This window comes from Diplotaxodon limnothrissa, linkage group LG14 (assembly GCF_057381915.1).
Source record: "Diplotaxodon limnothrissa isolate DT_005_m linkage group LG14, D_limnothrissa_male_GT1.1, whole genome shotgun sequence".
NCBI lineage: Eukaryota > Metazoa > Chordata > Actinopteri > Cichliformes > Cichlidae > Diplotaxodon > Diplotaxodon limnothrissa.
In genome coordinates, this window is record NC_140609.1 from 10,216,625 (window position 1) to 10,243,763 (window position 27,139).

The 27,139-nt window shown below is 42.8% G+C and overlaps 1 protein-coding gene and 7 non-coding genes across 8 annotated transcripts; 6 read left to right on the forward strand and 2 right to left on the reverse strand.

Annotated features, from left to right (window-relative positions):
* The first annotated feature begins 5,244 nt into the window (after nt 1-5,244).
* On the forward strand, nt 5,245-5,543 carry LOC146618455 (signal recognition particle RNA). Its single transcript, XR_014906807.1, has one exon.
* A 711-nt stretch (nt 5,544-6,254) lies between these two features.
* Nucleotides 6,255-6,337, forward strand: trnal-cag (transfer RNA leucine (anticodon CAG)). Its single transcript has one exon. It is a non-coding gene; the product is annotated as a tRNA-Leu (tRNA).
* Nucleotides 6,338-8,248: 1,911 nt separating this feature from the next.
* LOC146618457 (signal recognition particle RNA) lies at nt 8,249-8,541 on the forward strand. The gene has a single exon (XR_014906821.1).
* A 711-nt stretch (nt 8,542-9,252) lies between these two features.
* Nucleotides 9,253-9,335, forward strand: trnal-cag (transfer RNA leucine (anticodon CAG)). Its single transcript has one exon. It is a non-coding gene; the product is annotated as a tRNA-Leu (tRNA).
* Nucleotides 9,336-20,055: 10,720 nt separating this feature from the next.
* On the reverse strand, nt 20,056-20,127 carry trnaq-uug (transfer RNA glutamine (anticodon UUG)). Its single transcript has one exon. It is a non-coding gene; the product is annotated as a tRNA-Gln (tRNA).
* A 488-nt stretch (nt 20,128-20,615) lies between these two features.
* Nucleotides 20,616-20,908, forward strand: LOC146618460 (signal recognition particle RNA). Its single transcript, XR_014906809.1, has one exon.
* Nucleotides 20,909-21,619: 711 nt separating this feature from the next.
* trnal-cag (transfer RNA leucine (anticodon CAG)) lies at nt 21,620-21,702 on the forward strand. The gene has a single exon. It is a non-coding gene; the product is annotated as a tRNA-Leu (tRNA).
* Nucleotides 21,703-22,321: 619 nt separating this feature from the next.
* On the reverse strand, nt 22,322-23,553 carry LOC146618462 (nesprin-2-like). The gene is made up of 3 exons (XM_085371657.1): nt 23,497-23,553; nt 22,558-22,737; nt 22,322-22,489 (listed from the first exon to the last, which is right to left on the reverse strand). The coding sequence occupies exons 1-3, from the start codon at nt 23,551-23,553 to the stop codon at nt 22,322-22,324; spliced, it is 405 nt and encodes a 134-aa protein (XP_085227783.1).
* Nucleotides 23,554-27,139: the final 3,586 nt, after the last annotated feature.

The window sequence follows — 27,139 nt, forward strand, 5'->3', positions numbered from 1 at the left end:
GATAAGCCAGGGCTTCCAGCGTAGCTCGTCCTCCCGATACGCCCGCAACACCTGCTGCCGCTCCTCCTCACCGAAGTCAACAGCCTCGGGCATCTCCGTGCAGTCAGGCGGTGGCGAAGATGCGGAAGCCGATGAAGCGGGAGCCAACGGTGTGTCGGTGGTGAGCCTCACCGTTCCGACTCTGACTGCCACTGGCTCATGAGGCAGCGGGGTAACATCGCAACAGCATGGCTCTGGCGAAGGCACACGCACACCGGGCCGCTGCGGCTGCGGATGGAGTTGGAGAGTGGTGACGAGAAAGTCAACGATCAGTGGGTGTAGTGCCTCCCATAACCAGGGGAATACAGACGCGCATACTCCCACTTGCCGGGCTAACTCCTCCCGTTCCTCCACTCCGGAACACTGCAGCCATTTAGTACATAGTGACTCCACCGTCTGGATGATCTTCCTCTCGTGTGTCGCTGGGTCCGGCATGGTCGCGTCGTACTGTCACGGTCTGCGGAGGCAGACCGTGCGGAAATGTGTGTGGTGGACCCAGGAGCGAACACAAGCGAGGATGCAGGAGTGGAGTTAAACAAAAGCGAGCCTTTTATTCTGGCTGATGAAAGGAACAAAACAGAGTGAGGGCAGCATAAGAGTAATAGTTCAAACAGAAACCTAAACTGGACATAAACTAAGGAAAAGCTATAGCTGGAGATACGGAACACAGGGGGTGGTAACACAGACGACGCGACACAGACTACATGAAACACAGAGACTAAATACACAAGAGGGATGATCAGGGGAAGTTGCCACACATGGGAACACAGCTGACACAGATAAACATAACAAGACATGGCAGGAGTAAACAACACTGACGGGAGACTGTCAAAGTAAAACAGGAAGTACACAGGTGCAAACAGGAGGAGAGAGAGAGCGCGGGCATAGTGGGCTGGGGAAACATGGAATGAAACAAGGAGGGGAGATGAGGGCTCACAGATACATAGAGGGGCACACAGGGGATAAAAGTCACAAGGGGAAGTCAAATAAGGAACAACACAACAGGACAACTTAGGAAACATGGCCTAAATAAGGAACGAAATACAAAAATATAAGAAACTAAGAATACTGGGCCCACATGGCCCAGGACCATGACACTGTCTTTAAATAAAAATTTATAATTCCCTATATTCCTATCTATTCCAAACAACGGTAATAAGTAACAAAGTTTCAAATTTGCTTTGGTTGCAATCAGATTGCCATAGTCATCTGCAGTTTGCATGTTGGATGCCAACTACTCACAAAGCGGTGGGAAAAGTTTGGTTTGGTTTAGTTTGGCTTTCATCTTTACTTTTGCGTCCTTTCTAAAAACACTAACATATAGGTCTGGTCTACCTGGACTGGCAGCATGCTCGAGGTGTCCCAGTCTCGTCTGTTTGGTGACGCAGTAGATGAGCTCGCCCGGCTCGCTGTCCTGGTCGCTGGCTGACAGCTGCAGCGTGGTCAGCTTCTGAAAAATTACATTTTCTTATGTTGCAAGTCTCAAATCTTGATTGCCTGGATCCATTTAGTGTTTTATCATATGTGCTTTAAGCAGTAAATCTCAGGTAAAATGAACTGTTCTATCTGCCAGGAAGGACACAAACACAGACCCAAGATAAACAAAGACTGGATACAGTCTTTACATTATCTGCATGTCGTTTGAAATCTACAAGACATGCTGACTCCATGTCTGTGTAGGTTCCTAGTCAATCAGGTCATGTTTGTCTTAAGAGAGGCAGCTGGACTCCTTTAAAACATTTCACTTCTCATCCAAGAGGTTTGTTCAGCTTGAAAAACAAAAAGGTGAAGAGTCCCAGCTATTTAAACCCTAATGGAGGTTGTTCTCTATGGAGGTGGTAGCTGACCTACCTACTATTAATCATGAGCTAAGGTTTGAAAAACCGCATTTGTCATTACCAACAGGGGTTCCAAGTAAAACCACTGGCATCATGGGAGAGTGTCTGCATCTAAATTTCACTCTTTCATGGATGCCAGCATATGCTTGTCAAATAAAGCCTGACTTTAGTTTAGTTTTCCTTCTATAAATAGAGATATTTCTAAACTGGAAATGTTCAAACTTCAAACTGGCGCAGAAAAACAATTCAAAGGGTATTGAGTGTCTGATGGTTCAAATTACCTTGAAGGACGATCATTGCAGTATACTGTAAAATGAAACACTGCATATACATATTATACTAGAGAGTACCTGTGTGAAGTATGAATAACATAACCACCACACCAGAGGTGTAAGCACCTTTTGCAAGGCACTCAAGGAAACCAGTGAACAGCCTCAAAAATAAATGAACAGGTGGAGATGCAGACTGTATTTGCAGATTACAGCTCCACCACAAATCAAACTTCCATATTACAGCGAGACTGCTCAGCAAGGAAAAATAGTCAATTTCAGTAAGACTGAATGAAGACAGACTAAAAATTAATGGCATCTGCTCACACATTACTCAGCTGTAAGGTTTTCTAAGTACTCAGATGTAACACTGTGGAGGAAAACCCAAAGAAATGGCAAACAGAAGTTCATTCTAATAAATTGGAAATGTGGATCAAGTCCATCAAAACATTTTAATTAAATCATTAATAAAACAGATAAAAATATTAAGAAGACTCTGTGTAATAAACATCTTCAGGTATGCTGGGTTGTCCTTCTTGCTACCTAACGTGAGCAGACAATGCAAACCAGCTTTCTCGAGCTCTCTCCTTGTCCATCTATTGACAATGGAGAAAGTTTTTTTCAAATCCAAGCAATGACATGTAAATAATGCACAGTGTGTGTGTGTGTGTGTGTGTGTGTGTGTATGTGTAAAGACCTGGTAAAATCTGTGAGTCTTCAGTATTAAAGGAAAAATGTAACTTTTGATGCCTAAAGTGGGGGTCTGGGTGCTTGACTTTATCCTTTTAGAGGGAACCATCATTTTAAAGTAGTGTACTTTTTTTTTTCTGAACAATCACCTCTTCAAGGTGAATTTAACATTTACAACGAAGAGAGTGAAAATAATGTAAGATGACAGTGCCATTGGTGGGTCGCGTCCAACAGGGCAGAGAAGGATTTGGTCTTGGCAACCTCGGTGGCAACAGGCATCTGTAACCGAACGTCAAAAAATGGTGGTGGAGGAGGTGTGTCGAAAGGAGGAACCAGTAAGACACGCCAGAGCCATAGCGCTGGCCAAGCAGGGTCACTGGATGAATTGGGAGAGTTTTGAAAAGAGGAAACTCTTATGGAATGGCTAAGCGGTCTAAGACGCTGCGTTCAGGTCGCAGTCTCACCTGGAGGCGTGGGTTCGAATCCCACTTCTGATAATTGTATCTTGGCACTTCTTTCTTCCTTCTACTCATGGGTCTTTGATCAGTGGTTGTTGATCAATGGTCATGAGAATTTGCATAATTGTGATGAAGGAACTGACCTCCAAGCCCACTGTTCCTTCAGGGGGCTGCTTTCAGTCATTATGCAAATATACTGTTTATAAGATTGGGGAAACCTGCAGTCAGATGAGACTGAAGAAGTCACTTGGATGAGTGACGAGACATTTTTCGGACTGAAAACGCTACATTCAGATGAACAGAATCAACCTTTGGAGACTTCTTACTGTTGTGACAAAATACACTTGAAACTGGCAATTCTATATCAGTGGAGAACCAATTCCAACAGTCTAAGAGATGTCCATCAAGAGCCTGGGACGGTGGTATAATGTAGACCTCAATGATACCTGGCAACTTGACAAACGAAGGCAAAACTTGGCTAATGACCTCAGGCGGATTAACAACACTGCACTCCTTGAGTGAGGCTTGAGATGTCACTCAAGGACTCCCGGGACCCCATAGTGAGGGGCGCTGCTCCCACCCTAGCAACAGGGAGGAAGTGGACCACAGCCACGTCTGTGCTACAGGCCAAATCGGCTCTGAGCCATAATGACATGGTGGGTCGCGTCCAACAGGGCAGAGAAGGATTTGGTCTTGGCAACCTCGGTGGCAACAGGCATCTGTAACCGAACGTCAAAAAATGGTGGTGGAGGAGGTGTGTCGAAAGGAGGAAACAGTAAGACACGCCAGAGCCATAGCGCTGGCCAAGCAGGGTCACTGGATGAATTGGGAGAGTTTTGAAAAGAGGAAACTCTTATGGAGTGAAATCTGGTGAAATCGGTGGGACCTGATTTTTGGGGGGTGAAACCATACTGCATGTCTTCTCTGGCACATTGAATTTCTGTATGACTTGTGTTTTCTGTGAGAGCTTTATAAAATCAAGCAGCTAACCATGACGTCTGCCTTTACAAAACACTTGTCAATCACTAAAGAGTTCCTTCACTTGTCAGTCACTATGTGGTACTAAAGAGCTGTCTGAAATTCAGTTACAACCCACACAAAGTTACAGATTGGAGTATCCGAGTGCTGAGGTGCGCTTGTGCGCAAAAGTCACAAACACTCTGCTGACTCACTAACTGTACAGCTCCAAACCTCTTCCAACCTCAAAGTCAGCACAGAAAGTGGGCGCCACGAGCTTCGTAGTATGTGTTTACATGGCTGAACAGCTGCTATATTCGAACAAACGCCTTCAGAAGAGACTGCGACCTGAACGCAGTGCCTTCGACCGCTTGGCGACCAAAAACAAGTTACCACTATGTGACATGCAGTATGGTTTCACCTCCCAAAAAGCAGATGCCACCGAGATTTGAACGCGGATCGCTGGATTCAAAGTCCAGAGTGCTAACCATTACACCATGGAACCGATGTGAAACTGTGTGAACTGTCATGTCATGGCAACCTGTCTAAAAGTATTCAGCCAAATGATCAGTATGCATGACATTGTAGATTATTCGCACTACGTTTCCATGGCTGAACAGCTGCTATATGTGTTATGAGAAGGATAATGTGTGTTTCTTCCAAAGTATCTAACAGTGGTAACCTCCACCAAACTGGCACTGCAATGTCAGAATGGCTGAGCGGTCTAAGGCGCTGCGTTCAGGTTGCAGTCTCCCCTGGAGGTGTGGCTTTGAATCCCACTTCTGACATTGAAGCTTTACTCTTCTTGATATTGTGACAAAATACTCTTGGGTTAACCACGAGCTTTCTAAAAACTTGCATATAACAATTGTGCACCATTCATTCCTCATCTTTGCTGCCCATCATTACAACTTTGCTAATGATGGGCAGCAGGATAGTGTCATGATGTTACCTCAGACATGGTTAAAAGCCCTGTTAACGTAAGTGCTTCTCGCCGGGTGCGGTGGCGCGTGCCTGTAATCCAAGCTACCGCGAGGCTGAGGTTTGAGGATTGTTTGAGCTCAGGAGCTCTGAGCTGCAGCAGGCTATGTCGATCGGGTGTCCGCATTGCGTTCGGCATTGATATGGTGATCCTGGGGGAGCCTGAGACCACCAGGTCACCTAAGGAGGGGTGCACCGGCCCAGGTCGGAGACGGAGCAGGTCAAAGCCCCCGTGTCGCTCAGTAGTGGGATCGCACCTGTGAATAGATGCTGTAGCGCAGCCTGAGCAATACAGCTAGACCCAATCTTTATACACATCCTTATACTTGTCTCTAGATCACACAGCAACCTCATCAGCATGTCTTGGTCTTTTTAATTCAAGTCCAAAACACTCACAAATCTGCTGCTCTGCTTGTCCGGCACCACCTCCACCTGCAGGACAGCTGCAACTACATCCTCCACTCTAAACACGCCACCGCCCAGCAGGTGGAGACAAACTCAAAGTAGGACATTTCCTTGGTGAGGAGAGAGGATGGAACCAAAAATGCATTTATCCCCGTGTTCTGTGTTGATGAAAATCACCCAACAGGAAAGCAGCTGGGCATTCATTTGAAACCAGTTCACAGGTTGGGCTGTGGTTCCCCCTCTAGCGTGTCTGCTTGAACTTTCAACTGTGAACCTCTTAGATCCAACCTTCCCAACTGCTCATCTCGCAAAAGACAAAACAGAAGAACCCAGAATGTCTTTTTATACCTGCTCACGCTTTTTCACGCTTCCCTCACAGGACGTCACATTTCACACTTTGGCCATCCAATCAAGTTGTTGACATCTAATCATTCCTGTCCACCACACCTGATCTTTCTATTTCGAACTGACTTACAACATTTAACACAAACTTTTAAATCAATATATTTTCTTAGTAATTATTTTTATTTGTTTATTACATGCACTTAACATACAAGTATGTCAAATGGAAATCAGCAACTGCGTGGGATTATTCAACTAGTTGGCTGCTGCAATGTGTCAGGATGGCCGAGCGGTCTAAGGCGCTGCGTTCAGGTCGCAGTCTCACCTGGAGGCGTGGGTTCGAATCCCACTTCTGACAATTGTATCTTGGCACTTCTTTCTTCCTTCTACTCATGGGTCTTTGATCAGTGGTTGTTGATTAATGGTCATGAGAATTTGCATAATCGTGATGAAGGAACTGACCTCCAAGCCCACTGTTCCTTCAGGGGGCTACTTTCAGTCATTATGCAAATATACTGTTTATAAGATTGGGGAAACCTGCAGTCAGCTGACACTGAAGAAGTCACTTGGATGAGTGACGAGACATTTTTCCCACTGAAAACGCTACATTCAGATGAACAGAATCAACCTTTGGAGACGTCTTACTGTTGTGACAAAATACACTTGAAACTGGCAATTCTATATCAGTGGAGAACCAATTCCAACAGTCTAAGAGATGTCCATCAAGAGCCTGGGACGGTGGTATAATGTAGACCTCAATGATACCTGGCAACTTGACAAACGAAGGCAAAACTTGGCTAATGACCTCAGGCGGATTAACAACACTGCACTCCTTGAGTGAGGCTTGAGATGTCACTCAAGGACTCCCGGGACCCCATAGTGAGGGGCGCTGCTCCCACCCTAGCAACAGGGAGGAAGTGGACCACAGCCACGTCTGTGCTACAGGCCAAATCGGCTCTGAGCCATAATGACATGGTGGGTCGCGTCCAACAGGGCAGAGAAGGATTTGGTCTTGGCAACCTCGGTGGCAACAGGCATCTGTAACCGAACGTCAAAAAATGGTGGTGGAGGAGGTGTGTCGAAAGGAGGAAACAGTAAGACACGCCAGAGCCATAGCGCTGGCCAAGCAGGGTCACTGGATGAATTGGGAGAGTTTTGAAAAGAGGAAACTCTTATGGAGTGAAATCTGGTGAAATCGGTGGGACCTGATTTTTGGGGGGTGAAACCATACTGCATGTCTTCTCTGGCACATTGAATTTCTGTATGACTTGTGTTTTCTGTGAGAGCTTTATAAAATCAAGCAGCTAACCATGACGTCTGCCTTTACAAAACACTTGTCAATCACTAAAGTTATCCTTCACTTGTCAGTCACTATGTGGTACTAAAGAGCTGTCTGAAATTCAGTTACAACCCACACAAAGTTACAGATTGGAGTATCCGAGTGCTGAGGTGCGCTTGTGCGCAAAAGTCACAAACACTCTGCTGACTCACTAACTGTACAGCTCCAAACCTCTTCCGACCTCAAAGTCAGCACAGAAAGTGGGCGCCACGAGCTTCGTAGTATGTGTTTACATGGCTGAACAGCTGCTATATTCGAACAAACGCCTTCAGAAGAGACTGCGACCTGAACGCAGTGCCTTCGACCGCTTGGCGACCAAAAACAAGTTACCACTATGTGACATGCAGTATGGTTTCACCTCCCAAAAAGCAGATGCCACCTAGATTTGAACGCGGATCGCTGGATTCAAAGTCCAGAGTGCTAACCATTACACCATGGAACCGATGTGAAACTGTGTGAACTGTCATGTCATGGCAACCTGTCTAAAAGTATTCAGCCAAATGATCAGTATGCATGACATTGTAGATTATTCGCACTACGTTTCCATGGCTGAACAGCTGCTATATGTGTTATGAGAAGGATAATGTGTGTTTCTTCCAAAGTATCTAACAGTGGTAACCTCCACCAAACTGGCACTGCAATGTCAGAATGGCTGAGCGGTCTAAGGCGCTGCGTTCAGGTTGCAGTCTCCCCTGGAGGTGTGGCTTTGAATCCCACTTCTGACATTGAAGCTTTACTCTTCTTGATATTGTAACAAAATACTCTTGGGTTAACCACGAGCTTTCTAAAAACTTGCATATAACAATTGTGCACCATTCATTCCTCATCTTTGCTGCCCATCATTACAACTTTGCTAATGATGGGCAGCAGGATAGTGTCATGATGTTACCTCAGACATGGTTAAAAGCCCTGTTAACGTAAGTGCTTCTCGCCGGGTGCGGTGGCGCGTGCCTGTAATCCAAGCTACCGCGAGGCTGAGGTTTGAGGATTGTTTGAGCTCAGGAGCTCTGAGCTGCAGCAGGTTATGTCGATCGGGTGTCCGCATTGCGTTCGGCATTGATATGGTGATCCTGGGGGAGCCTGAGACCACCAGGTCACCTAAGGAGGGGTGCCCAGGTCGGAGAAGGAGCAGGTCAAAGCCCCCGTGTCGCTCAGTAGTGGGATCGCACCTGTGAATAGATGCTGTAGCGCAGCCTGAGCAATACAGCTAGACCCAATCTTTATACACATCCTTATACTTGTCTCTAGATCACACAGCAACCTCATCAGCATGTCTTGGTCTTTTTAATTCAAGTCCAAAACACTCACAAATCTGCTGCTCTGCTTGTCCGGCACCACCTCCACCTGCAGGACAGCTGCAACTACATCCTCCACTCTAAACACGCCACCGCCCAGCAGGTGGAGACAAACTCAAAGTAGGACATTTCCTTGGTGAGGAGAGAGGATGGAACCAAAAATGCATTTATCCCCGTGTTCTGTGTTGATGAAAATCACCCAACAGGAAAGCAGCTGGGCATTCATTTGAAACCAGTTCACAGGTTGGGCTGTGGTTCCCCCTCTAGCGTGTCTGCTTGAACTTTCAACTGTGAACCTCTTAGATCCAACCTTCCCAACTGCTCATCTCGCAAAAGACAAAACAGAAGAACCCAGAATGTCTTTTTATACCTGCTCACGCTTTTTCACGCTTCCCTCACAGGACGTCACATTTCACACTTTGGCCATCCAATCAAGTTGTTGACATCTAATCATTCCTGTCCACCACACCTGATCTTTCTATTTCGATCTGACTTACAACATTTAACACAAACTTTTAAATCAATATATTTTCTTAGTAATTATTTTTATTTGTTTATTACATGCACTTAACATACAAGTATGTCAAATGGAAATCAGCAACTGCGTGGGATTATTCAACTAGTTGGCTGCTGCAATGTGTCAGGATGGCCGAGCGGTCTAAGGCGCTGCGTTCAGGTCGCAGTCTCCCCTGGAGGCGTGGGTTCGAATCCCACTTCTGACAATTGTATCTTGGCACTTCTTTCTTCCTGGTACTCATGGGTCTTTGATCAGTGGTTAGAGAGTTAATCTCATACAGCTTATGACAAAATTTGATCCGAAGTGATTGATGGCCCTAATCACGACCTTTTGACCTCCCGCCCCTCCCCCCCGGAAGCGTGTAATGAGCGTGACGAATCGCATCCGGAGAAGGGGTGTGGGAAACCCCCCGCGTGTCGAATTGCATCCTGAGAAGGGGGGGTGAACCCCGGAAGCGCGCCATCTGTTGCTAACCGTGTCGAATTGCATCCTGAGAAAGGAGGGGGGGAACCTCCGGAAGCGCGTCATCTGTTGTTGGGAAAAAAAAGGTTTTAGAGGGGAGGGGGAAACCTCCGGAAGCGTGTCATCTGTTGGAGGAGAATAAAAAAGCAGAGAGGTGGAGTCCGTCACAATTTCTAAGGCACAGACACAAGATGGATTTCCTTCTGCAGCCCAGCAGCGTTCCTGTGTCCGATGAGATCTGCTCTCCCAAAGAAGAAGGCTTTGAATATGACATATTCAATCTCGATCCGGACCTTATGACCCTACCGGAAATACTCCGGAAGTGTCTAGTCATTTTCAGACCTGTTGCGTCATGTTCCCTAAGCACAGCGGTGATGCAGCAGCTGATTCTGTGATGTATAGAGAGACAGAGCGGGTGTAATTTTACTTTCTTAAGCTGCACCTGCGTTTGTAATGGAAATAAAGAGTGACTTCCTGTAGAGATTTCAATAGTATTTTATTTTCCTATAATACAGACGCTGTAAAAAACCTTTAAGATACACCATAGCTTGTGATGAAAAGAAGAACTTTCTATCCGCTTGTAACCTACAGGCTGCCTATGTGTAAAAAACGAATAAATATCCCTTAGTGAATACTACTTTTCCTTTTGAGAGACTGAAAAACAAACCAGCGACAGGCGATCTTGTTTCACTCACACACACACACACACACACACACACACACACACACACACACACACACACACACACACACCCCGCGGGCCAAGGAGGAGTTTTTTTCTTCAATACTTTAACAATAAGTTTTCTCAATAGATAGAAAATGATGACGCTGAGGAGTCAACATCCGATATTATCATTGCTTGTAACCCGGTAAATAATTTCGTACATCTCCCCATAAAACAAGTCTTAGCGGGGAAAAAAGCTCATATTCGAATAAGTTTATTAAAGCACCCCCCTCTGTGGGAAAGAGTCAACCATGAGGCGAGTTTTGTCAACAGCAATTGTCCATTTGGTAAAACAAATATCCGTCTCAAAGTCGTATTTTACCGTTGCAGAATGCGGAAAACAGACGGCGTTCGCAAGAAGGCACACACACACACACACACACACACACACACACACACACCCCGCGGGCCAAGGAGGAGTTTTTTTTCTTCAATACTTTAACAATAAGTTTTCTCAATAGATAGAAAATGATGACGCTGAGGAGTCAACATCCGATATTATCATTGCTTGTAACCCGGTAAATAATTTCGTACATCTCCTCCCCTAAAATAAGCCTTAGCGGAAAAAAAAGCTCATATTCGAATAAGTTTATTAAAGCACCCCCCTCTGTGGGAAAGAGTCAACCATGAGGCGAGTTTTGTCAACAGCAATTGTCCATTTGGTAAAACAAATATCCGTCTCAAAGTCATATTTTACCGTTGCAGAATGCGGAAAACAGAAGGCACACACACACACACACACACACACACACACACACACCGCGGGTCAAGGAGGAGTGAGACGGCAGAATAGTTTTTTTCTTCATTACTTTTACAATGGGATTTCTCAATAGATAGAAAATGATGACGCTGAGGAGTCAACATCCGATATTATCATTGCTTGTAACCCGGTAAATAATTTCGTACATCTCCCCATAAAACAAGTCTTAGTGGAAAAAAGCTCATATTCGAATAAGTTTATTCCCCTCTGTGGGAAAGAGTTTTTTTCTCAGAGTCAACCATGAGGCGAGTTTTGTCAACAGCAAGAACAAAGCCAGACAACTGTTGCCCATAAGGTAAAACAAATATCTGCCTCTAAGTCGTATTTTACCGTTGCAGAATGTGGAAAACAGACAGCGTTCACAAGAAGGCATTCAAAAAAAGGAAATTGGATACCCCAACTCTCCCGACTGCACACACACACACACACACACACACACACACACACGCTTGCATAGATAAACTCTGAATATAGTAGTGGGACTTCAGCTGTTTATGTAACTTACTATCTTAAGACTTTTGTGTCTACAATAATTAGTTTCCTTGGAACCAGATCCCTACCTGTTAATAATTCTCCACTGTACCCATGGTTCAGAAAATTACAGTCAGCCTGCCAGGGACACGTCACTCAGAGAGCTTTTAGAAACATGAGAGGCATCCATACATTTAGAGCACGGGTCTGTTATCAGAAAAAAGTACAAGCCGGAGTTGAATGGTGTTCAGTTTCACCTTCCTTCCTGTTGCTCTATGACGTAGTTTGAAACAGAAACCACAAGTGAGTCAGTCTCGGGTCGAGGTTAGGATTTCCAAAATCAGAGTTCACACACATGTAGCTCTTGATCATATATGTTCATATGTTAACAGTCTTTTTCTTCCCCTTCTTTATTTCTGCGGGAGTCAGGTGGCAGGAACTCTGTGGAGGTATTTCATCTCCAAAGGCATTGAGTATCTGGACACTGTGTTTTTCATCCTGAGGAAAAAATTTAACCAGGTCACCTTCCTGCACGTCTACCATCATTGCTCCATGTTCACGCTCTGGTGGATTGGCATCAAGTGGGTGGCAGGAGGACAGTGTGAGTAGCTTACAACACAGCAGACATCAGCTATATGATATATATATGAATTTATCAGCATTGCTGTTGATAAAGCCTTCATCGGCTCTGTAGTTTTGTGGTTTATACTGGGTGAGGGCTGGGAAGAGACACAAATGCCTTGGTGGATGCTTCAGGAAGCTAAACCAAACATGTGGAGCTACTTGTCTATAAACCTTTTATTCACTACTGGTTAATGTATTCATTATTGTTGTTTGTTGAGCTTATTTATTTATTTTTTTTTATAATATGCATCTGCATATTAACAGCCATGCTAGCAACTCTGTAAAGGTATACCATTGGCAGAGGAGCACTTTGAGCTAAGTGCTAATGCCAACAAGGCAACATGTTGAGAGTAATAGCATTTAATCGCTGAAGTTTACTATTGGGTACAATGTTTATCATGTTCACAGTATGTATTTAGCATGATGACACGCTATCACTTGCTAATTAGTAAACACAGGTGCAGCTATATGTATATTTGCAAGTAGATGATTGTGACTGAGAGTAAACTGAGTCTGAACACTGATGAGGAAGCTAGATGACAAATTTCACTGAAACCCACAAGCATAGTATCGTCATATGTAGCTTGGATAGTTTAATCTGGATTCATGGGCCCCTGGACCTACACTTGTTTGTATCTCCCACCCCCTCAACTATTGCCTTTTTATTGGATACAGACAGCAGGAGTTCAGAGCAACTCAGTTTAAGATTTTTTTTAACTATAGTAAGCAGAACAAAATTAAAAACTTATTGTTTCTTCTACTGCAGCATTCTTTGGTGCACATATGAATGCGATGATCCATGTCCTGATGTACCTGTATTACAGTCTTGCCTCCTGTGGACCTAAGATCCAAAAGTACCTGTGGTGGAAGAAGTATCTGACAATTATCCAGATGGTAGGTTGATTTCCAGGGTGGCTGATTTTGAAATTAAATATACTGATTGTAGGGATCATTTGACTGAAAATCATTCTTCTTGCTATGAAAGAACGGTGAAAACACAATATGGTGCAAAAGCATAACTCTTATTCTCTCTTTGGGGCTCAGATTCAGTTCCATGTCACCATCGGTCACACGGCCTTGTCTCTCTATCTCTAAAGACAGAGCACATATCTGAACCACTGGAACACAGAGGTAAGAGAAATCTGTGGAGATACATGCGAAGGATTAAACTATAAATTAGTTAATATTAGATTATTTCTGCCAAGAAAAATGTTGCCTGAGTTGATGTAGCAGTAATCTTGTTTGCGTTGGCCATGTTTCTTTTGGTTTGTGTTACCTTACCTGCTTTTCTTTCATACTCTCTTTAGGTAATAAAGCCACATCTTTACCATGAAGCTACCTTTGGCTCTGGTGTTTGCACTCACCCTCCCCATCATCAGGGCTCAGGTTCCTCACTGGGGCCCGTGTCCAGAGCCTGCTGTTCAACCCCCCGTCAGCCTTAAACAGGTACCAGTGACGATGCAGACTGTGCAGAATATGCTGAACACATTAGGCGTGAATGTCATGAGATACTTCTTCTCTCGCACAGTTTGAAAAGGAAAAAGCTGACACCACAAACATTATCAGAGATTTCTGTTAAACGAGAATTTATTAATATAAATATTGTTTTCATGTGAAAAAATAATTTAATTTATTAAAAGTACTTTTTATTTATATAGTTTATAATATATATATATATATTATTTTTTTCAGCATTTCAGCATAATCTTTGTTGTAAGTCAACTCAGTACCCAAAGTATTGTGTAAGTAAAGCTTTTCAGTACCTTTAATAGCATAGAAATGTGCATACATTAGTACAATAACTGAATAAATGAAGACAGACTTTTTCCCAGAGGGGAAACTTGGCAAAACATTGTGTTTAATTACTTCCTCAGCTGGTGTAGAGTAGGTTTTTATAAAACACATACCATATATCAGAGTATGTAGATTTATTCATAGTCTGCCGACCCCCTCTTCTTCTTCTCTGTGTTGGTGTTGTTGTTCGTGTGCGTGTGTGTGCGTGTGTGTGTGCGTGCCTTAGAAGTCAAATAATACATTAGCCATACTTAAAAAACATCTGAATTTCATTTAGAACTGAGATTCTAAGTTGTAAGCAGAAATCTTATGCACAGCCAGAAACATGTTTCCCCACTTTCACAATGCTGAGGTGTCAAATCCACAACCCCCAACAAATGGTTTGTTACACGCGGGTGTGAAGGGCAAGCTTTACTTACACAGCCTCACACACAGTAGATTTTTAAAGTTTTTGGGTACAGGGGTTTAGCCACAGATGCAACATCCACTTTTGATAAAGATCCCTCCACCTGTTTATTTCTTAAGAAATTAAGCATCTTTATTAAGCTCTTATTTATAATTGTCTACACAATAATAGACACCGTGTGCTCTGTGACATTATAGTCTTCTACTGCTGCTTCCATCGGTTTGCATTTTAAACTCCCAGCCTTTCAGTTTGTTATGAACGACTTTATATCACAAAATGTTAGAAATATAAAGTGATCCATGCGACTTTTTTATTTTTTTTATTTTTTTATTTTCTGTTTGATGGAAGGACTTAAGACACGAGTTATTTAAACAATTCTAAATGACAGTGTGATGGCCATAGCACTTTATGCGGGTCAAATGTGTTAAGGATAATGTTTATCAATGTAAAATTGCAAAGAACCTTTGAATAGATTATAACATTTTGTAAACAGTTACCTCAGAAGCTGTATTGGTAGATCTATGTATGTAAGGTAAAACTATCCACAGTACTTCCACTTAAGTAGCTAAACACATAAAGTCACCCTTACCAATAATCCGCTGCTCCTTGAAAAAGTAGCACAAACAGACAACTGATTGAGCAATGATAAGTAGAGCTACCCGAGGCCGAGACTCAAGCAGAAGAAAATTAAAAGTTGTTGTTTTTGTGGCTCGAAAAATTAAAGAAAGTATGTTTAATAATTCAACAAGACCCGCACCTTCAACACATGTACATTCAAATTCTGGTACAGGCTCATCATTGCTGCTGTTCAATAGTTTTTATCCGTTTGAAAAAGTCATTTTACGGCTTTAATGTTTCCAGCTGATAAGGAGAATGAGCGCATTTTAAATGAGCGTTCAAAGGCTTTAAACATCTGCTTTGTCTGTAACGACAGTATCAAACTACAGAGCATTGTTTTTACTAAAATTCAACATTTTCAGATGAAAATTTGGCTGCTTTTTGTTTTTTTCACTGTAACACCCACCTCAACGCCATTTTTAGGATATTCTTGGTGATCCCACCTTTTTCATATTTATGCTTCTGGCACTGAGGGTATCTAATACGCATGTTGTCACTGTGTTTGTACTACCAGCTGTGAGGGCTCTGCTTTTGCTTTGAGCAGTCTGTTTTTATTTTGTCTCGTGAGTGTGTGTGTTTTTCAAACGAGATCCTCGTCAGTTTGATTTTGTTACCACAAACTTTGTGTGAAGTTCACAACAGAGGTAAAGAGATTTAAACACCCCAGTTTAAGGAGGCAGGCAGGGGTTGAACCAGCTGCACAGGGCTGGTGAAGCAGAGAGTGTCGGGGGGAGATGTGCAACAGAAGCAGAGGGAACATTTTACAAGATGATAAATGGCAGATTTAGATGATTAAGGATTTGTTGACAAGATTAAAAGACACGTCCGTCAGAGTTCAACAACATTACAGTTTGATTAAATTAAAAAGTTTTTAGACTACACAAGGTTCATTTTCTCCTCTGATAGTAATCATATTAAACATGTCAAGAAAGAAAGAGTATAAAGAAAAATAGTAAATGTGTGTCTAATTAAACTCTTCCTGTGAGCCTTACATCATCCTTTAATATGTTTGGTGTTACAAACTTGAAGAAGCACGGAAAAGATCATCAGACATTAATCTAATCAGTTTGCAGCCTTCATTCGTATTGAAAAGTTGAAATCTTCCCTGCTAGACCCAAGTGCAGCGTTTAACACCGTCGGCCAGAACATTTTATTACAGCTATTATTAAATGGAGAGTCCTCTTCACACACTGAGGTTAATTATGAAGCTCCACAGGCTTCTGTGCAAAGACCAGTTCTGTTTACATTATACGTGCTTTAGAAGACATAGCATACCACAGGTCAGCTCAGCAACATTTCGACTTTGGCTTGTTTTTTCTGGTTAACGTTAATTACGTAATTTAGAATTAAAGTTTAGTGTTTTTAGCATTTAGGATGGCCGTGGCGAGTAACTCAAGTGCTGTAAACATTTCATGAAACCTCATCAAAAGTTATCTGAGTTGGAAGGGTGGCTGTTAATAAGCCATTCTTAAGGAAGGAGAACAGAGAAAAATAAGGCTGAGGTGTGCCAAATTACACAAGAAATTGACTGGAAAAAGAAATCAGCTGTAATATGTCTTATGGAGTAATGATTCCAAATTTGAAATATGCATGGAAGAGGTCCGAAGAGAGATACAACAGTGAATGTCTATAGCCGTCTTTAACACAGCGTGGATACTCTACCGTGCTTTGAGGCTGGATTTCAGCCAGTGTTGTTGGAGCTCTTATCCAAATTAATCAAATTATGAATGTAGAAAAGTTCCACCAGATTTTGATCGACCATGTAATACCACGTAGTGTCTGATTGGCTTCAACTTCATTTTTCAGTACGACAATGATCGCAAACATACTGCCAATGTAGTCAAAGTATGCCTGGATGAAACAACGCATCAGTCATGGATTGATCTCTCCAGGGTTCGAACCTCAAGATAATCGAAGCAGTGTGGGATCATCTTGACAGAAAACAAAACAAAAGGCAGCCAGCATCCAAAGAAGAGTCTCGGATGTCTTTCAAGAAGCCTGCAGAACTAAGAAATTACAAGAAAGCTTACCTATTAGAGTTTAAGCTGTGTTGAAGAATGAAAGGCAGCTTTAACTGAACAAAAGGGGAAAAAAATCCCACATTGACAGCTAACTCAAGAGACAAAAAGCATTAGAACTCAAGTCATTACCTTACTTAAGGATAAATAAGTTAATTAATTACATTAATGCATAAGCAGAAAATAACCTACAGTAACTGCTTTGCGATATGGAAGTGCAAAAGACAACTGAAAGGGAGGATAGTTTCTATATATGTGGTTTCTATTAAGGGACAGAGGAACGATAAGAAACGATAAGATATCAAGGACAAGGAGTGTGGTGTAGATAAGTGAGGAAATCCGATCATTACTACAAATTTAGTTGAAATTTAAATATTTTAACTATGGTGCCTCCTGTGAGGGCTGTCTGTTTTCCACATTCTGCAACGGTAAAATACGACTTTGAGGCGGATATTTGTTTTACTTTATGGGCAACAGTTGTTCTTGCTGTTGACAAAACTCGCCTCATGGTTGACTCTTTTCCACAGAGGGGGGGTGCTTTAATAAACTTATTCGAAAATGAGCTTTTTTCCACTAAGACTTGTTTTATGGGGAGATGTACGAAATTATTTACCGGGTTACAAGCAATGATAATATCGGATGTTGACTCCTCAGCGTCATCATTTTCTATCTATTGAGAAAACTTATTGTTAAAGTATTGAAGAAAAAAACTCCTCCTTGGCCCGCGGGGTGTGTGTGTGTGTGTGTGTGTGTGTGTGTGTGTGTGTGTGAGTGAAACAAGATCGCCTGTCGCTGGTTTGTTTTTCAGTCTCTCAAAAGGAAAAGTAGTATTCACTAAGGGATATTTATTCGTTTTTTACACATAGGCAGCCTGTAGGTTACAAGCGGATAGAAAGTTCTTCTTTTCATCACAAGCTATGGTGTATCTTAAAGGTTTTTTACAGCGTCTGTATTATAGGAAAATAAAATACTATTGAAATCTCTACAGGAAGTCACTCTTTATTTCCATTACAAACGCCGGTGCAGCTTAAGAAAGTAAAATTACATCCGCTCTGTCTCTCTATACATCACAGAATCATCTGCTGCATCACCGCTGTGCTTAGGGAACATGACGCAACAGGTCTGAAAATGACTAGACACTTCCGGAGTATTTCCGGTAGGGTCATAAGGTCCGGATCGAGGCCTTCCATAGTAAATATGCTGTATTTGAATATGTCATATTCAAAGCCTTCTTCTTTGGGAGAGCAGATCTCATCGGACACAGGAACGTTGCAGGGCTGCAGAAGGAAATCCATCTTGTGTCTGTGCCTTAGAAATTGTGACGGACTCCACCTCTCTGCTTTTTTATTCCCCTCCAACAGATGGCGCGCTTCCGGAGGTTTCCCCCTCCCTCTAAAAACTTTTTTTCCCAACAACAGATGACACGCTTCCGGAGGTTTCCCCCTCCCTCTAAAAACTTTTTTTTTCCCCAACAACAGATGACGCGCTTCCGGAGGTTCCCCCCCTCCTTTCTCAGGATGCAATTCGACACGGTTAGCAACAGATGGCGCGCTTCCAGGGTTCACCCCCCCTTCTCAGGATGCGATTCGTCACGCGGGGGGTTTCCCACCCCCCTTCTCCGGATGCGATTCGTCACGCTCATTACACGCTTCCGGGGGGGAGGGGCGGGAGGTCAAAAGGTCGTGATTAGGGCCATCAATCACTTCGGATCAAATTTTGTCATAACCTGTATGGGATTAACTCTCTGTGGTTGTTGATTAATGGTCATGAGAATTTGCATAATTGTGATGAAGGAACTGACCTCCAAGCCCACTGTTCCTTCAGGGGGCTACTTTCAGTCATTATGCAAATATACTGTTTATAAGATTGGGGAAACCTGCAGTCAGCTGACACTGAAGAAGTCACTTGGATGAGTGACGAGACATTTTTCCCACTGAAAACGCTACATTCAGATGAACAGAATCAACCTTTGGAGACTTCTTACTGTTGTGACAAAATACACTTGAAACTGGCAATTCTATATCAGTGGAGAACCAATTCCAACAGTCTAAGAGATGTCCATCAAGAGCCTGGGACGGTGGTATAATGTAGACCTCAATGATACCTGGCAACTTGACAAACGAAGGCAAAACTTGGCTAATGACCTCAGGCGGATTAACAACACTGCACTCCTTGAGTGAGGCTTGAGATGTCACTCAAGGACTCCCGGGACCCCATAGTGAGGGGCGCTGCTCCCACCCTAGCAACAGGGAGGAAGTGGACCACAGCCACGTCTGTGCTACAGGCCAAATCGGCTCTGAGCCATAATGACATGGTGGGTCGCGTCCAACAGGGCAGAGAAGGATTTGGTCTTGGCAACCTCGGTGGCAACAGGCATCTGTAACCGAACGTCAAAAAATGGTGGTGGAGGAGGTGTGTCGAAAGGAGGAAACAGTAAGACACGCCAGAGCCATAGCGCTGGCCAAGCAGGGTCACTGGATGAATTGGGAGAGTTTTGAAAAGAGGAAACTCTTATGGAGTGAAATCTGGTGAAATCGGTGGGACCTGATTTTTGGGGGGTGAAACCATACTGCATGTCTTCTCTGGCACATTGAATTTCTGTATGACTTGTGTTTTCTGTGAGAGCTTTATAAAATCAAGCAGCTAACCATGACGTCTGCCTTTACAAAACACTTGTCAATCACTAAAGAGTTCCTTCACTTGTCAGTCACTATGTGGTACTAAAGAGCTGTCTGAAATTCAGTTACAACCCACACAAAGTTACAGATTGGAGTATCCGAGTGCTGAGGTGCGCTTGTGCGCAAAAGTCACAAACACTCTGCTGACTCACTAACTGTACAGCTCCAAACCTCTTCCGACCTCAAAGTCAGCACAGAAAGTGGGCGCCACGAGCTTCGTAGTATGTGTTTACATGGCTGAACAGCTGCTATATTCGAACAAACGCCTTCAGAGGAGACTGCGACCTGAACGCAGTGCCTTCGCCCGCTTGGCGACCAAAAACAAGTTATCACTATGTGACATGCAGTATGGTTTCACCTCCCAATAAGCAGGTCCCACCGAGATTTGAACGCGGATCGCTGGATTCAAAGTCCAGAGTGCTAACCATTACACCATGGAACCGATGTGAAACTGTGTGAACTGTCATGTCATGGCAACCTGCCTAAAAGTATTCAGCCAAATGATCAGTATGGATGACATTGTAGATTATTCGCACTACGTTTCCATGGCTGAACAGCTGCTATATGTGTTATGAGAAGGATAATGTGTGTTTCTTCCAAAGTATCTAACAGTGGTAACCTCCACCAAACTGGCACTGCAATGTCAGAATGGCTGAGCGGTCTAAGACGCTGCGTTCAGGTTGCAGTCTCCCCTGGAGGTGTGGCTTTGAATCCCACTTCTGACATTGAAGCTTTACTCTTCTTGATATTGTGACAAAATACTCTTGGGTTAACCACGAGCTTTCTAAAAACTTGCATATAACAATTGTGCACCATTCATTGCTCATCTTTGCTGCCCATCATTACAACTTTGCTAATGATGGGCAGCAGGTTAGTGTCATGATGTTACCTCAGACATGGTTAAAAGCCCTGTTAACGTAAGTGCTTCTCGCCGGGTGCTGTGGCGCGTGCCTGTAATCCAAGCTACCGCGAGGCTGAGGTTTGAGGATTGTTTGAGCTCAGGAGCTCTGAGCTGCAGCAGGCTATGTCGATCGGGTGTCCGCATTGCGTTCGGCATTGATATGGTGATCCTGGGGGAGCCTGAGACCACCAGGTCACCTAAGGAGGGGTGCCCAGGTCGGAGACGGAGCAGGTCAAAGCCCCCGTGTCGCTCAGTAGTGGGATCGCACCTGTGAATAGATGCTGTAGCGCAGCCTGAGCAATACAGCTAGACCCAATCTTTATACACATCCTTATACTTGTCTCTAGATCACACAGCAGCCTCATCAGCATGTCTTGGTCTTTTTAATTCAAGTCCAAAACACTCACAAATCTGCTGCTCTGCTTGTCCGGCACCACCTCCACCTGCAGGACAGCTGCAACTACATCCTCCACTCTAAACACGCCACCGCCCAGCAGGTGGAGACAAACTCAAAGTAGGACATTTCCTTGGTGAGGAGAGAGGATGGAACCAAAAATGCATTTATCCCCGTGTTCTGTGTTGATGAAAATCACCCAACAGGAAAGCAGCTGGGCATTCATTTGAAACCAGTTCACAGGTTGGGCTGTGGTTCCCCCTCTAGCGTGTCTGCTTGAACTTTCAACTGTGAACCTCTTAGATCCAACCTTCCCAACTGCTCATCTCGCAAAAGACAAAACAGAAGAACCCAGAATGTCTTTTTATACCTGCTCACGCTTTTTCACGCTTCCCTCACAGGACGTCACATTTCACACTTTGGCCATCCAATCAAGTTGTTGACATCTAATCATTCCTGTCCACCACACCTGATCTTTCTATTTCGATCTGACTTACAACATTTAACACAAACTTTTAAATCAATATATTTTCTTAGTAATTATTTTTATTTGTTTATTACATGCACTTAACATACAAGTATGTCAAATGGAAATCAGCAACTGCGTGGGATTATTCAACTAGTTGGCTGTTGCAATGTGTCAGGATGGCCGAGCGGTCTAAGGCGCTGCGTTCAGGTCGCAGTCTCCCCTGGAGGCGTGGGTTCGAATCCCACTTCTGACAACTGTATCTTGGCACTTCTTTCTTCCTTCTACTCATGGGTCTTTGATCAGTGGTTGTTGATCAATGGTCATGAGAATTTGCATAATTGTGATGAAGGAACTGACCTCCAAGCCCACTGTTCCTTCAGGGGGCTGCTTTCAGTCATTATGCAAATATACTGTTTATAAGATTGGGGAAACCTGCAGTCAGCTGACACTGAAGAAGTCACTTGGATGAGTGACGAGACATTTTTCCCACTGAAAACGCTACATTCAGATGAACAGAATCAACCTTTGGAGACTTCTTACTGTTGTGACAAAATACACTTGAAACTGGTAATTCTATATCAGTGGAGAACCAATTCCAACAGTCTAAGAGTTTTAAATATTTTTAGATTGATGTTTTGTTTCCTTTACAATATTGTAAAGGAAACAAAACATCAATCAAAAAACTGTCCTCCTTTTTTTATTTTTTTATTTGGGCTTCTTAAATTTATTTTGGGCTACCAAAAACTGAAGAGTGCCTGCCCGAAGGGCTACCAGGGATTTTGAAATTTTGCGAGCCCTGCTTATGCAAGGTAAGTTTCATGTTGGACTCATGGTTCTTTGTTAGTCCAGTTTAGGATGACGTATGTATCATATCAAATATATGTCATATCAAAACAACCCCACACCTGCAGTTGTTTCAGTTTTTCACAGGTGTTTCCTGTCAGCTGGTCAACCTCACTCAGGTGGACATCCATATCAGCCAACCAAACGACAAGCTCCTCCCTTTGTGCTTCAAATCCCTCCCACTCTGAGACAAGGAGCTGAGAGAGAAAACAAGGGTCAATTATAAAGAAGAGAGAAAAGTGAAACCCTCCTGAGAAGGTCTGACTCGCATACCTGCAGTCGACCTATGATTGGCGTTCACGTCATCCCAGCGGCGGCCGCACTCCCTCGCCAATGCCAGCAGCCAAGTCTGCAGGGTGCCCTGGAAGAGCAGAGTTAATGTTCGACTCCTCCTGGTCAGGCTCTCCAGCTGGATGAGCCGAGGTCTCCCCTCTCGCCACCGCCTCTGAACACACAAACACAAATTGCATGTGAAGCAGGAGGTGCAGATTTTTTTTGCTATTGTTTTCTAAATCCAGGCTTGATCACGTGGAGGTATTTGGAAAACTTTTTTTGGCCAGCGGACGACTGTTGTCTCGCAGAAAGTCAAATCAAATGTATGCGATACACAATCAATTCACAAGAACACATTAAAACAGAAGGTGCCTGATTTCAACTCAATTCTGCATCAAAACAGGGTAACAGAATTAAAACGAGTGTTTGCAGCAAATGTGAGCACAAAGCCTCACTTTGTACAAGCCTGCTATTAAAGTTCTCCTCTATGCAGACAACCTTCCTGTTTTCAAGGCACAACTTGGATCTGCTGCACAAATCTTATGGATACACGCTAAATGAAACAGTAGTGTGCACGACTCCAGATTCTGATCCCTCGTCCTAATATGGTCCTAAAAGGCTCACAAAAAACAACATAGCGATAGCAATAAAGCAAATGTTGAGGCTTCTAAATACAAAGTCCATAAACCAATGGCTGACATGGGTTTTATCATAAGGGTGATAAATATACAACATATGTTCTTAAGACTAAAAGTATAATACAGATTTTAGTCTGAGAGATCTGATGTTCATTTACCTGCAGATGCACTATACGTGCCTGCTCCGTGGTTTTCCACAACATTTTGCACATCACTATTTAATACAGGAAGTAGGTAGGTGAACTAAAACAAGTCATCTTTCTTTGTGAGAGGACAATATTAATGAAATAAACCTCAATGACATCATAGGGATCCCTAAAGATGCTCCTGCTGCTTTTCTTCCTCCTCATCCTAAATTTCCTTCTCCTCGACTTTCATCCCCCTCCTCTTCCTCATTTTGTTGGAGCTGTGAACAGAATTAGTGTGAATCTGAATTAATTTGTGCAAAAAAGTAAAATCTACAGCTTTTCAGTCAGAGGTGGTCTTTTGATTTAAGCCGGGTAGAGTAGATTTATGTGTTGATGCTGCCTGCTTCATCTCTGCGACTGGCTGCTGAGTGATATTTACACCCCGGCTGGATTACAAACTTTAACCACGTGCTGCACTTTGGCCCAGCGTTGATACCTCTTGTTAGTATAATGAACTCTTCTTGGCTTAATGTATGATGTTGGATAAATGAAATGTACAAAGAAAATTTAACTATATTACAAAAGGACATCTATCTTGGTAACATCAAATGACCGGAGCATAACTTGTTAACTAGTCTGAAAATAAGTTATACAGGAACAGTCACAGACACACCTTCTCATGTGTCACATTTCTATTCATTCAAAACACTTATGCATTGCTGTATTTTATACGGCTCTCACAGAATGCAAAGTACAGGCTGATGTGAGTATTTACACAAGCACACACACACACACACACACACACACACACACACACACACACACACACACTTATTTCTCTCTTATCCAGAGAAATCCTTTCATCAGCCTTTCAATGCTGGGTAATCAAAGTATAAAGAACCATGCCAGTCTCCTATTGCCAGAGGCTGAAGTGTGTGTGCAGTCACCAGGTGATAATCTGATATCGTGTACTTCCCCACTGATGTTAAGTAATATGAAAAAAAAAAAGAATCCCACCTTAGGCCGAATGTGTGACTCTCTTCGTAGTGGAAGAGAGAATGAATCTTCCCATCCGAATTCACGGCAATCAGTCTGTCAATCAAATCCTGTGGAGTAAAATGAGAGGCTTTGAACAAGAATGCACCGGATAGGGTGCAAAACGAAAACTGTGTGGAAATTTACAATGGGTAAGGTGGAGAACGTATATCAGTCTCAGTGTGAGGGGGTTTATTTGAATGCGTTTGAAGTAAAACAAATGGGTGGGTGGTGTTTGGAGGCCAAATAAAAAGTGCAAACATGCCCTCAGATGGATGACAAAAAAAACTGCAGTGTGTGGAAAAGAAGAAGAAGAAAAACACTTACAGGTATGGAGGTTGGCATCTCCCTCAGGGTGTATTCGCTTTTGTTGGCCAAAGACTGTCGGCCCAGCAGTTGCCACACCGACTGGGAAGAGGAGAGGAGGTTGACCAAGTACAGGAAGGACTGAAGAGGAAAGTAAATACAGCAGCTGTTAGAGAGAAAAAATGTATTTGCTTTTAAAGACCATTGTGAATGCATTTGTGCACGTCATGGATTGATCAAATCCTAACACATAATAATAATATAACACTATTCAACTACAAACACTACCGATAATATGACAAATAATATCTGTAGTATTCAAAGCAAAACAAAATGTAAAAAGAATTTATGATTGCAAAGATAAAACATGGTTTACCACACTCTCAAAACTGAATAAGACATATATTCTGAGCAGAGTGGTTGAGCAGAAACCTATTGCAGCCTGAAGAATATTAAACTAGAGGAAAGCTCCCTGCATTTTTCACTGGGTCTGGTAGAACAGGGAAAACATATCATCAAAAGCATCAAAGGAAAAAAAGAGAGACACTTGCACAAACGAGCTACAACTTAGATTATATTAAACAGCTTCAAAGAAACGTAAAGAAAAAAACAAGATAAGATGGATTTTTTTTTCTAAAATAGAAATATCTATACTTTCATGTGTCTTCTGATGTTTCTGTGCATGTGTGAACTTATCTTCATATGTACTACCAAACCTCCTACTGTACTTAGCACAGATTAAAGCAAAGACTCGAGTTAATTCACCAAAGTGCTGGTGTGTGTATATTTAGTTTTCCTTTGACCTCAGCATATATGTATAACCCACTGATAAGGCAGACTTTAAAGTCGCCTGTGGCAGGACACAGTTTACACATCACTGGCTGTCCGTATTCACTTGGCTAGTCTTTGCACCCAGGTAAAACATTTATCCACAAGATGGCGGCAAAACAAAGACTGTCTTGGCTGACCTAAGCAGCATGTCCCCTTTGCTGCAAGTCATTGGCCTGCTCATGTTCAACTCATGTCCTCTGTCTCTATTGAATAAAAAAAATTGAATAAAAAAATCTATTTTCATATTGTGTTTGGAAGAAGAGAAATAAGAAAAACTCCAAAGTTTCTTATTACATGATTAAAATCTTTTTAAAAGATCACAAGGAGAAATTTTGCAGGATAACTGTGTTCTTTCAGAGGAAAAATACTTTTAAAGAGCAGCTGTGCTCAGAGTGCAGAAAGAGTGAAGTCTCGTTGTTTATCACTGGTTTATTATTACTAGAAAAAGCATCATGTTTTCGTGAAATGAGTGACCTGACTTGAGTCAGTAAGCTGGAATGAAAAGCTGTTGATTTCTTTCATTTTTAAGAAAATGTGCTGAAGAGTTACAGCGAGGCATGTAAAAATAAGAGTAAATAAACAGGCTTATTTCCAATATCTAATAACCAGATGCACTCATTTGTCTATCCAGGTATGCTTTTACTGCATTTGCAGCGTTTGGCATCATTTTCCTGCTGAAACATGAAGCTGTTGCCAATCAGATGTTTTCTAAATTGTATTGCATGGTGGATCAAAATCTGATGGTACTTTTCTTTTTTCATAACTCCATAATTTTCCATTATTCAAATATGGATTCATCATCCGTAAAGCATGTTGCCACTGATTTTTAGTGCAGTTCTTGTGCAATTTGGCATTTGTTTTTTTTTTTTTCTTATTTCTCATTGGCATGACTTTCAAATGCTTTAATCTGTTGTAGATATTTTTAGATGTTCAGCGTCTTCTTCTTCTTCTTGATGCAACTTTTCAAGGGTGATAACTGCCATTTCCTGTTTTGAATTTTGCAGTTCACCTGTGTCTCTGTGTCTCTCTCTCTGGTCAAAGTGGGCGCCTGACCCCGGGTCTCTCCTTTTATGGTTTGAAAAGGTCAGACTGACTCCAGCATGCACAACAAAAGTAGTGTGGGAACTGTCCAAAGTGTTGAAATGTACGTGTTACAGGTACCGGGTGGCAGCACCTGTAGACAGCTATATATGTGTCCTGTAAACAGGAAAGAAATGATCAGACAGGGAGACGTGGATTGCCGTTTCCTGAATACTCCGCCATTATTTATTCAAATTCACAATTATGCACTCCTTTCATTACTTTTACAGTATTACAACTGTGTATTTACTTATTCTTAACATAGCTCACACACACATTCTCCATATGTGTTACCAACTGTTACAATCTAGACTAAAGGGAATTAACACATTCCAAATCTAATAAACATGACCAATTTTCTTGTAAGACTTGGTTCAAAATGGTTGGTTGGTTGGTTCAAAATGGTTGGTTCAAACCCAAGACTTTGTGGACTGGTGCCAGCTGAACTACCTCCAGATCAACGCCAGTAGAACCAAGGAACTAGTGGTAGACTTCCGCAGGCACAAGCATTCTCCACTGCAACCACTGAACATCCAAGGTATGGACATTGAGGCTG